This window comes from Canis aureus, chromosome 6 (genome assembly GCF_053574225.1).
Source record: "Canis aureus isolate CA01 chromosome 6, VMU_Caureus_v.1.0, whole genome shotgun sequence".
Lineage (NCBI taxonomy): Eukaryota > Metazoa > Chordata > Mammalia > Carnivora > Canidae > Canis > Canis aureus.
This window is the reverse complement of record NC_135616.1, coordinates 62,066,917-62,079,507: the sequence shown is the minus strand read 5'-3', so window position 1 is coordinate 62,079,507 and position 12,591 is coordinate 62,066,917. Positions and strand designations below refer to the sequence as shown.

Genomic DNA, 12,591 nt, shown 5'->3' with positions numbered 1-12,591 from the left:
AGTCACACAGAAAGTCTTTTTGTTTTCTGAAATTGAGGCTACTTTTCTGAATGAAATTTAGTCTTCATATTAGCCTGGGTTCCATAAATGGCTTGGAAGGTAAGGAGGAGTTAGGGACGCAGGCAGACACCATATGGAAGATTCTAAAATTGACTACCTATTAGCTCTCTCAAACATAGTGTTGGGGTTCAACAGACCCAGTAAATAATATCCCGTATCTCTGTCCAAGTTATGAAGCAACATAGCTAGAATGTGGGCATTAAACACTGACAGACCTTATTGGAGGATATATTTCAATGTTCGTCAACAATATGCAGAGCAACCATAAACCCCAGGATCAGGCCAACATACTGTCCTACCCATCCCAAGCAAGCAATTTGTTGCGGATGCAGAGTCTGGATCTTCAAGAACAAAACTAGAGGATAATCTTTTCTATATGCAGATTGGTTCCAGAAAGAAAGAAGGAGGAGGCATCTGGACCCTCCTTTTTCACCTCTGCTAGGGTTGAGACAATAGGAAGGTTGTGAAAATTGTACCTTATGGAAATCAAGAGGTAAAGAAGAGACCTCACCTTAGGCAGAAGAATAACTTTTTCGTGATACCCCCCCTTTTTTTGCAATTCTGATTGAGTAAAGTAGGTGGTGATTAATTGATTGATTGTAGGAACACATGGAATCTATCTTCCTAACAAGTGTTTAAACGTACAATACAGTATTGTTAACTATAGGCACTTTGTTGCATAGCAGATATCTAGAACTTACTTATCTTGTGCAATTGAAACTTCATACCTATTGAACAACAGCTTCTCATTTCCTTTGCTCCCAAATCCCTGGCAACCACTCTTCATTAATAAATTGTATTCCATTCAGACCATCAAAGAAAAGGAATTCCATAAACACAAATACCCATCAAAAGTTTGGATTTTTCATTTTTAGAAATAAGCAACATACAGTGGGTTCAAAAAATTATGAGGGATGCTATTAAAATGTTGCATAGAGGATGTTTCTGGTAAAATATTAAAGAAATTGGATTTTTAAATTTAGATTGAAGTTTCTTAAAGTGTAGTCAGGAATCCCTGGGAGTTCCTCATAATTTTTTTCAGGGAATCCAGGAAATCAAAATTATTTTCCTAATTATACTAAGATATTTTTTCTCTTTTTCATATTCATTGTCTCATGAATATGAGTATAGTGGAGTTTTTGGAGGCTACATAATGCAGAAGCAAATATGAGCATTCAGCTGTCTTCTATTAAGCTAGACATTCTAGAAATTTGCAAAACTGTGAAATACCACTCTTCTCACTAAATATCTCTTGTTTTTGGAAATATAATTATTTTCTCATAAAATATGTTCATTTATGTTAAAATGTCATGAGTTTGTTATTATAAAATAAATACGTATATTTAAAATTTTCAGTTTCATTTCTAAAATGCTAAGTACAAATAAATATAGTTCATATAAACAAAACCTCATTAAAGTCCCCAATAATATCTAAGAGTATAAAGGGTCTTGAGACAATGATTTTTGAGAACCACTAATTACCATCAGCTATTTGAAAGGATCTCATGCCAGAGATAATGATCTCTCTGTTTGTTCATCTTTACATCCACAGAGACCAGAATTGAATTTAAAGTACAGCATAAAGAGAACCCTCTTCAGTAGCAATGATTGTTAAATCCTAGCATAGATTGTTGGGAAAGTTTGCATGTTTTACTATACCATTTTTCTAATCTTATCTAACATTAAAACTAAATAATCCCTATTTCATTTCCATCTCAAAGTTCTGTCTCTATGGCTTGTCAATAATTTGGTACTAATTTTTCAGTAGAAATGAAGAAAGGAGAGATTATCAAAATGTGATCAGAATGCAAACTTGATTAAATCCATGTTTTCCAATTTATATTGTGTTTCATTACTGCTATTCTTTAAACATTTTTATTTAAAAAAAAAAACTACTAGCTAAAAGGGCTTGATTTTATCCTCTTATGTCCTTTGACATATACAAAAGAAATAGGAGAGAAGTAAATTCCAAAATTCTAATGCATTTCAGTCCAAACATTCTAATACTTGATGAACAGCTAGGTCACATCGCATTCTCCCTTAGTGGGAGGAAAGTTTATGTCAACATCATCTGCTTTTATTTATGAAAATTTCCCAGAGGCTCATAGACACAGCTTTGGTTGCTTTTCTTATTCTTGCATGGTATGTAGTAGCAAGCTTAAAAGGATGATTTGGGTTTTAAATATTGGAATGCTGAAAAATACTTTATTTTTGGCACTGACGGTTGCTAATGTAATTTTTTTGTTTTCAAATTTATGGCTCCTTTGACCTCTTCTGCTCCCAAAATTATAAAAACAAAAAGAGAATTGTCTGTTTGTTGCCCTGAGTCTGTTGATTGGTGATTTTTACAGTATTCTAGAGAATTACTAGTTCTTGGGTTCTCTTTTTTTATTAAAATCTAAGAGAGTTACTACTGTGGTCTTCGGGGCACATGGCTAGGCTAGTATATGACATTTTGGAGAGCAATTTTTTAGACTTGACAAACAAAAACAAACAAAAAAGCTACGGACACCAAGCACTAAACATCTAATACTGGGTATTTTTTTTTTTTTAATGGAATTGGTCATCCTGGTTAATTTCATTCTAAGGAGAGTAGTCACCCTGAAGGAGGACAATCATATGAAGAGGCTAACCTTAACTTACAGATTAGTTGAGGCATTGCCTGCCTTCATAGAGAAATGGTTCTCAGGGTATATGAGGTGCTGCAGGGAGAGACAGCATGCACAGGTAACTCAGACATCACTAATTTTTCTAGCATCATTCTAGCTTCACTGAGGTCAAACTCAATGCATGGTTTTATCCTCCATACATTTATTCCCTACCTGCCTCTTCCAGAAACTCATAACTCTAACTTAAAGAACTTAGATGAATAATATAGACTTAGTAGAGGTATTCTGGGAGATTTATATAAAATACTTCTCTCTGGCAGTTGTCAGAAATTTCTCATCTGTTTTTCCAGTTCTACCAACAAGCTCTTCCCTGTCTATCTTCTCCAGATAGCTGCAGTTCCTTCTCTTCCAGACATCCTCAGAAGCCTCTCAGGCAGCCTGTGACTCTCCCAAGATACCAGTCTGACTGATAGCATTCATAAAACCAAAACACTGGTCATTGACCAAACTGAGAACGCCATTGCCACTTCCTAAACACTTCATGGATAACTGAAATTCATTCTGCCACAACGATGGTAGAAACCTTTTTTCAACCTGCATCTCCTCATTCTCTTCATGTGTAACACAGCCACAGTGACAGCTGCCTCACCCCCATGCAGCATTAGAGTTCATTCTTATTTAGGTACATGTACAGTAGGAAATATTTGGGACTGGATTTTTGGCTCTAGGTTAGCCCATAGAATGATATGGACTAATAAATCAGCTTAGTGCTAAGAAATACTTTGTTCATTCTTTGCATAAACATTGTTTAAGTGTATACCTTGTGCCAGACACTTATATTTTAAAAACTTCGAAGTTCGTTTTCTTCAGCAGTTTTAAAATTAAACCAATAGCAAACTATGTAAATACTTTAGTGTTTAATGTTCTCCGTTTGTTTTGACCTAGGGGATCTTGAGCTGAGGCCCTCACCATTCCTCATTATTGACCCTCTCTTGGGGCTTTTGAAGATTCAAGAAACTCAAGACCTGGATGCTGGTGATTATACATGTGTAGCTGTCAATGATGCTGGAAGAGCAGCTGGCAAGATAACTCTGGATGTTGGCTGTAAGCATCCCAGCACTGATAGACACATTTGTTTTTGTTTGTTTGTTTTTTCCATGCTAAGAACTTCAAAACAATTGAGTGGAAATATTTGTCAGAATGGACAAATTAGAATTAGCATTTCAGATTATTAATATAATAATGGTAGGAAGTATTTACCAAGTGTTTTCTATGTGCCATGCACTGTCCTAAGAACTTTTATATGCATCCTTTTTAAACCCTCATAGCAATCCTAAGAGGAAGAAATTGTAATTATGTCCTTTAGATAGAGAAGGTAAGTGTAACAAAGCTAAGTAAGTTGACCAGGACCACAGACCTATGTAGGGGCCAAGCCTGGATATTTGAACCCAGGTTATCTGATATCAGAGACTGTAGGCTTCACTGGTATATCATCTATTGCCAAACATTTTCCTAACAGGAGTTGGATGACACAAAATTCCTAAGTATTAACATCTGGAGGCCAGAAATTAGACTTTGGCCCTAGACCATAATTTGGAGATGTTGATGATAGCAAAGGTAGCAGACAGTGCTTTTACTTTAAAAAAAAAATTACTAGCAATGACTCCTCAGTGTATAAAACAAAGTACTAACTACAAATAAATGTCAATCACAGTGTGAAGTATACAGTATGTGCATGACAACTATCGTCAGATCACTCGAGAAGTTTGGTTCTCCCTCCTTCTCTGTCTCTCCATCTCATGTTTCTTTAAAAACAAAAATTCTTTTTCTACACAGTGTGGTAACACATGAAATAAAACAGAGCTTCCTTTGTATGAAAAGGAACCTGGCAGCTTAATTTTAATAGATAATTCAAACATTTACATCAGTTAAACTTATAAAATATGACATTTTGTTAAATTGCATTTTCATTTATATGTGATGATTTTCATGCCTCAGCTGTTTTTTTTTTTTTTTTAACTAAAGTTGGGAACTATAAAGAAAATGCATTTTTTTAGAATAAAGTAATACAAAACTTTTTAGTTCTATCTTAATTCTTTAAATGAACATAATGGCCCTCTAAGCTTAATATTTTGTTTCATATAATTTTTTTCCTCCTGGGATCTTTTCTGATCCCCTTCCCCCTGGGCTGTCTGATGAACACTCTGCATTCTTGGTGATTATGCCCTTAGGGTAGAGTCAACAAAGCTAGGAAAGGCCATAAAGACCACGGTAGAATCTGACTAGGGCACAGCAAAATGTGTTTGACCATGACTAAACTCTAAGGTTATTAAGATAAATGCCTTGGAAATAAGATTGGAATCTCTGGGTGGAGGATACTGGGATCTACCAGCAGAGTTAAAACACAAGGAAAGCTTTTAGAAATGCAGGGTCCAGGGATCCCTGGGTGGCGCAGCGGTTTGGCGCCTGCCTTTGGCCCAGGGCGCGATCCTGGAGACCCAGGATCGAATCCCACATCAGGCTCCCGGTGCATGGAGCCTGCTTCTCCCTCTGCCTATGTCTCTGCCTCTCTCTCTCTCTGTGACTATCATAAATAAATAAAAATCTACTCACCTCCTTCTAAAAAAAAAAAAAAAAAAAAATGCAGGGTCCAAATGAAGAGGATCCCTTGATACAGAATTCTTGTTTCTAAGAAATATACGAGTACAATGTTTCAAATTCCCAACATTTTCTAGTTTTACTTCTCCCTCTTTCCTGCCCAGATACTTTATATTTACCAACATTTGTCTAGAGTGGTCTAGCTGGAGAGGAAGAACAAATTAGCCTGAGCAATTATTCCTAGCCAAAAGCAGAAGGACACTCTTACCCCTATCTCCAAGACTATAGAAAATCTAAACATACGTATTTGCTTATTTACTGCCTTGTTTATAATCTTTTTAGCTTCTGGACTTTCCAGGTTCTCTCTTTTGACTAGTGAAAAGCCATGTAAAAGTTAGGGCTATCTGTCCTGGAATGACTCGCATTGAAATAGGAAATATCGTAACAAATGTTTTGTATTTATCCTTCATTCCTTGAACTGAATTTTGTTTTATCTTCACTCCTATTCAAGATATTCACTCTCTATGACCTTTTCTAAAACAATGACTCTTTCATTTTTTATCCCAGTAATTGTTCTGATGGAGCCATTAACATAAACTCAATTGTTTCATTACTGTAACCTTGATCATTAAGAGCTGCCAAATAACTTAATAATAACATTAGTGCCATACATGCATCTGTTATGCCTTAACTATCTCCTTATTCACCATTAGAATTCTGATGGATGTAGCTCACAAAGTTTGGTTAGACCCTGTCTGTTCACATAAAACTATGGTTCTATATCCTAGCAGATAGATTGGTGTAACTGCCAAGGCCTGTACAGTTGTAGTGATAATTGTGATTATCACTGCTAGGTTTAAAAGCAAAAAACAAAAACAAAATCAAAACCTTACTCAGAATTTACATAGTGGTTAAGAGAATGGGCTTTGGAGAGAGCCTGGGTTTTCTGCCTGACTTTTCATAGTACCTACCTGATAAGTTGGTTATAAAGATGAAATCACGTCATCACCCACCCACATGCATTCAGCATGTCAGTGTTCACTGCTCTCCCTCTGAAGTTGCTTAATGGCACATGTATCAGATAGATGAACTTCACAAATAGAATTGTCATTTTGATTCTTTGAGTCCTGAAAAATAATATAGAAAGCATATATAATAATGGCATAGTATTTAAGATTAAGCCTTGGGCTTTTAATGTGAAAGTTACTGTTCCAAGTTGACTTTTTCAAAAGGGCCTAAGACAATTCAAGTGCTACTTTTAGTAGTAGTGCATAGAATTATTCATATGAGTTCCAAAACTATTGGCATAAATTTAAGTAACTTATGACTTAAAAAGAAAAACATGCCTTTATCCCTATCATGTAGCTGTTGGGTGTTCAAATTGTTTTTGTGGGCCTGTTACCTTACATCAATACTAGATCAAAAAACAATAATAAAAAAGCTGTTCAATATTATTGTTGAGTTATAGCTTCTTTAGTGAGTCTCCCTTTTCCTGTTTCTCATTATCGTGCCTCTGCGTTATGGACATTTCAGGTCAAGAGGGAAAGTTACCAGTGCTTTTCATCCTTTTTTAAAAAGAGGTAGTAAATTGTGAAGTCATTTGGAAGAGAAGAAGATTGGCTACATCAAACAAAAAATTGGCCTGGCAGCGATTTTATTTGCAGTATTCCACACCACTCAGGATTTGAGTCTTAGACTGTGGTTTGTGTTTTGTGGTTTGGTAGAACCAAAACAGAGTGATCAGCCATTTTAGGAAAGAAGATCTCTGTTTGACTAATAATAGTGCAAGAGTTGCCTTAGTGGATATATATTTAATTATCACTAAAGGAACTAGAATAATTTTATGGAATAGTTTTTAGAGCAACATGGTCAATCTGTAACTTTTTTCAAAGTGATGTATGTACACAGCCATATCTGTCAGTAAGTGACAACAAAGCCGTATCACGCATTAACTGCAGTTCTCAAAGGATTTGCGAACAAATACTTAGATCATCCCAGTGATCATCCCAGCATAATCCTGATAGCTGTATGCAGAAGCTGAAATTGAAATTAATAATAGATATAATAAATTTCAGAGCTAAGATTTAACAAGTTAACTCAATATTTATAACCAATGATAGTTAATATTGGGGTGATTACTATATGCTAAATGATTAATAAAGACTACTTTTTTTAACAACAAGAGATAGGAAATGTTATTACCTCATTTTTATTCATGGAGAGTTTTAGACTGGGGGAAGTAAAATTGTTTTCCAGTTTTACAGATTAAGAAATAATGGAACTGCCATTCGAAACCACCTAGTGGATTATAATGTCTCCAAGCAACACAGTCTCCCCTGTACAAGTCCCGTGTTTTGTATTACAATCACTGCTGCCCCTTCCCTGGTCCCATTAATATGTTTACCATCCACCCAATGTAATTGACTTGGAGTCTGAATTGGCCATACTCAAGAGTAGGAAGTATTTAAAAGGTTTTTTGGCCGTAGTTAGGAGTTGCCTCATTTTTGAGGTTTGCTTGTCATTGATGCTGTCTTGGCTGCTTACCTAGTGCCTGGTACTCTCATTTGCCTTGTTTTCCTGTACCAGTATATATTTTGCCTGTCTTGTGCCTGACACTGTTCTCAAAGCTTCTTCACCCAGGTAGCTTCTTCTGTCTTAATTGAGTTTTAAGGGCACAACTTGAACTCTGCTTCTCCTCTTTTTGTCCAGTATGTTCTCTGCTTTCTTACTTCTGAAAATTCTAATTTGTCTCCATTTTCACCTATGGCTATGTTCTGTTGTGTCAGTAAGCTTGGTTGCTCCCAAATATCTGGTCAATCCGAGGCTTCTGCATATCTCTTTGTTCTTCTGGAATTTATTTTCTGTCCCATTTTTTAATCAGCATGCCCACAATCTGCACCTAATACATCCTAGGGTTTTTATACATATCTTCTATTTTTCAAAAAAGCAACTGGCTCTGGAATAAATGATTACTATCACTCTAGAAGAAGTTAACTAGCCCTTTATACCTAAGATAGGCAACCAATGAGCTGTTTTTTACATATGCTTATTTTGTCTTTTATTTTTATAAACCAGATTACCATATAGTTGGATTAAGGGAAATCTAAACACAGCTATGCTATTTCTTTTTAAAAACATGTTATTCAATTGCAGGTTTAACTTAATTTTCTTTTATTTAGGTTCAATAAAACAAACAATAGGGCTTCTGAAATTGCCATTTTTTTTCAAAAGTGCAAGTTCAAATGTATGGGATCAAGGTTGTTATTATCACCATACACTTACAGATATACAAATACAGACACTATAATATTGTTGAAGTGTTTTATTTTTTATTTCTTTTAAAGATTTTATTCATGAGAAACACAGAGAGGCAGAGACCTAGGTAGAGGAAGAAGCAGGCTCCCTATAGGGAGCCTGATGCTGGACTCAATCTTCCCAACCCCCAGATCATGCCCTGAGCCGAAAGCAGATGCTCAACACTGAGCCACCCAGTGTTAAAGTGTTTTAATATTGCTTCAATTATTCACAGATATCTAGCAGCCTTGAATAATCAAAAAGTGCTATGTTAGTTGCTATAAAAAATAAAGTATGGTTGCAAACATGAACTCTCCAGGGAAAATCAAACATATAGTCTAATAAAAGGCAGGATGTGACCACTGCCATGAGAGTGGTACAGAGTGAATTCTCTGAAACCACACAGAGGGAAGAAATCATGTCTAGGAAAATGAAAGATGGCATTGAGAAGGGACCTTTTGAACTGGATTAAAGAATCGTCAATATTCAATAGCCAGAGATCAAGAGTCAACATTGCATTTGAAAGGGATGGCAGTGACACTGGTACTGATATGAAAATGGTCAGTCCTTGTTTGGAAAAGAGTGAAGAGTTCAGATTGTCCAAGAATAAGATTTCTCTAGGGGAATAATGGGAGATGAAGTTGCAAAGTTAGAGGATGGATGTCCTTTAGCTCAGGCTAATAAAGGACTAAGGCTACTTGGGAGACAAGTATACATCCGAGTCCCCAAATTCCCATTGAGAAGGAAAGAAATGATCTCTACACTCATTTTTATTAGGCTGCTAAACAACTTGACTTTCAGCAGTTGTAAGAACCTATAGAAAAGGGAAAGCCGATAAAATGACAAAGAATTGTTATCAGGATCACCCTGGGTTTTTTTTTTTTAAGATTTATTTATTTATTTATTTATTTATTTATTTATTTATTTATTATGACAGACAGAGAGAGAGAGAGAGAGAGAGAGGCAGAGGCACAGGCAGAGGGAGAAGCAGGCTCCATGCAGGGAGCCTGACGTGGGACTCGATCCCCGGTCTCCAGTATCACGCCCGGGGCTGAAGGCCGCGCTAAACCGCTGGGCCACCGGGGCTTCCCTCAACCTGTTTTTTAATCCTACTTCCACTCTTCAATTCCATGTTGACACAAATTAACTATTTTGTTTCAGTTTCTTCATCTATAAAATTGTAGTTATGATAGTACTTACCCATAGGGGTATTGTGAAGATTAAATGAGAAAATTAATGGAAAACACCTAACAATAGTCCTTGGCTTTGTGATAGTTGAATTTCTAAGAAATATTTGACCTTGACATTATCAAGGAACCATCTTTTGGGCTTCTCCTCTTAGAATCCTGCCTAAGCAGGGGCATTGGGGGGCTCGGTAAAATGACCAATTCTTGGTTTTGGCTCGTGTCATGATCTTGGGGTTGTGAGATTGATCCCCCATTGAGCTCTGCACTGAGCCGGAGTCTGCTTGTTCCTCTCATTCTGCTCTTCTCCTCACCCCTCCACTCTGGTGCATGCTCTTTCTCAAATAAATAAAATCTAAAACAAAAAGCAAAATCCCACGTGAGCAGGCTTAATGAATTGCCTCCACTAGCATCCTGTATATTCCTCCTTGTCTGATATCTCATACATCATTACTTATAAGTTCTGGGGATAGACATATTGAGAGCCTCGTCTATTTGGGCTTGCTGACAGCTTTCTCCTATATTGCCTTCCCGTGTTTTCCAAGTTGTGCCTAGGACACATTTCTAATTCTTCCCCTGGCTTCTGTGTTTAGCTATATTATGTGGATAACTGTAGTCTTTTGATCTATAATTTTATAATTTCCTAATCAGATTTAACTCTAAGATATTAAGCTCTCATTATTCTTTTTATCAGATACTATATTCTGTTGCTTTAATTTTATTATTGATTTTCTTTTTTAAATAAGTATATATTTTTAAATTTATTTATTCAGAGAGAGAGAGAGACTGAGAGGTAGAGACACAGGCAGAGGGAGAAGCAGGCTCCATGCAGGGAGCCTGACGCGGGACTCGATCCTGGGTCTCCAGGATCAGACCCCGGGCTGCAGGCAGCGCTAAACCTCTGCGCCACCGGGGGTGCCCTATTATTGATTTTCAAGCTCAAATTCCTTTAACTCAAAAATGTAAAAAAGGTGAAAGATATTGAGAAGCAAGAATGTGATCTAGAACAAGGGTATAATTTAGAATTAAATACTGTTAGCTGGTTATAGTGATCTATTAAAGAATGAGCTCTGGTATAAATTAAGTTATTTAAAAACTGGAACAAAAGGAGTTAAGTTTTGGAAAATGTCCAGAATATTTCATTACAAGGCAAACATATTTATAAGAAAGTTCAAAGATTTGAGTAGCATGACATAAACTAAAATTGAAAACAAATTTCTAAGATGAAAGATTCTCTTTATTGAAGATAATTCTTGATTTCAGTTTCTACTCTTAAATTCCATTCTCTTTATCATTTATCATTTTAAGGAAGTAGTTGAACTTCTTTGTACCTCTATTCATTTATTAAGCAAAAAATAAGTATTGACTATTTCAATACCATCCAGAAATGCTTAAAGGGTACATTTACAATACTATGTGAACAATATCTTGGTTCAGATTCAATCTGTTGACCATTTAAGAATGAAGTTTGTACTTACTGTGCCTATATACTATCTCAATGACCTTTTCTTTGTTTATTTTAAATATCTTTTAGCACCTCCAGTTTTCATACAAGAACCTGCTGATGTGTCTGTAGAAATTGGCTCAAATGTGACATTACCTTGCTATGTCCAGGGTTATCCAGAACCAAAGATTAAATGGAGGAGATCAGACAACATGCCTATCTTCTCAAGACCCTTTTCAGTGAGTTCCATCAGCCAACTAAGAACAGGAGCTCTCTTTATTTCAAGTAGGTTAAAGGAAATATATTTTATACAAGTATGTACATATATATTATACATTCATGTTCTATACATAGGGATTAGTATGTTTAAAGTTGTGAATTAATCTTGCCAACACGTTTTGTTCTTTAAAAACTTCTTTAAAAACATTTTGTGTTTGTTGCATTTCCTTTTAAAAGAGTACTGAATTCTTATATCTTGGAATTGTCATAAATGTATTTTATTCAGATGTATGTCATTTCATAAAGGCTTATGAAGCAATGTGACTTCTTCATATCTCACTGTTTCTTATTGCAAATAGAAACACCTGGGCCTCTAGGTGGATAAGTGATCACATTTTATTGACTCTTGGACCAATTGCTGTATAGAAAGATAAAATATTACTAGTAAAAAGGTAACTTTAATGAATTTTTTTGACCAAAAATACATAACTATATGCATAGGGACTCTATATCCTATGGAAGCTCCTTGATTAAAAGTGATATCTACCTGGAGCAGAAAATTGAAAAAAAAAATCATCAAATACTCCAGCATCTAAAAATTTTGCCTATAAGCTATTAAGCATTCAGATATTTGTAAATATTTTGTACTTTTTAAAACAGTGTTCAGATTGTTTAAGTAGTGGCACTAGAGGACCAAAATATTTAGCTGATTAACTGGTTTTTAAAAAGTAATTGCATCTTTGGGGTTATTTTGTCGAAAGCCTCCAATAAGTGATTTCCATGTTTATTAAATATTAAATGTCCATTAGCCACTTCAAGTTCCAAATACAAATTAAACTAATTATAAGTGCTTAAGTATTCAGTTCTGGGCCCGGCTCTGTGGTGAAGACAGAAGTCATATATGGGGTCCCTCACTCAGGCATTTCACAACCCACCATCTAAGTGGATGGCCAAAAAAAATGCCTACTGCGTCAGATTGTGCAGGACCTAGAATGTACAGGTGAAGAAATGCTTTTGGTGAGCTAGAAAATAACCCTCCATGTTTCCCTGTGGAAAAAGGCACATGAGTGTACTATTTCAGAACAATCCCTCTGCAAGGTTGGAGAGATGAGAAGAAAAATGGGGAAGCTCACAGAGTTATGCAAGTAGGGCGATAGTAGTGATGAGAAAAGCCTAACAGGAA

At 35.8% G+C, this 12,591-nt stretch overlaps 1 protein-coding gene across 3 annotated transcripts in view; it reads left to right on the top strand.

Moving 5' to 3' along the window:
• HMCN1 (hemicentin 1) overlaps positions 1-12,591 on the top strand; it is a 464,969-nt gene that overhangs the window by 232,584 nt on the left and 219,794 nt on the right. For all 3 annotated transcript variants that reach the window (XM_077901922.1, XM_077901921.1, XM_077901923.1), the window contains exons 15-16: positions 3,615-3,773; positions 11,280-11,474. In XM_077901922.1, the coding sequence (XP_077758048.1) occupies positions 3,615-3,773; positions 11,280-11,474 (354 nt within the window). The remainder of the gene's footprint in view (positions 1-3,614; positions 3,774-11,279; positions 11,475-12,591) is intronic.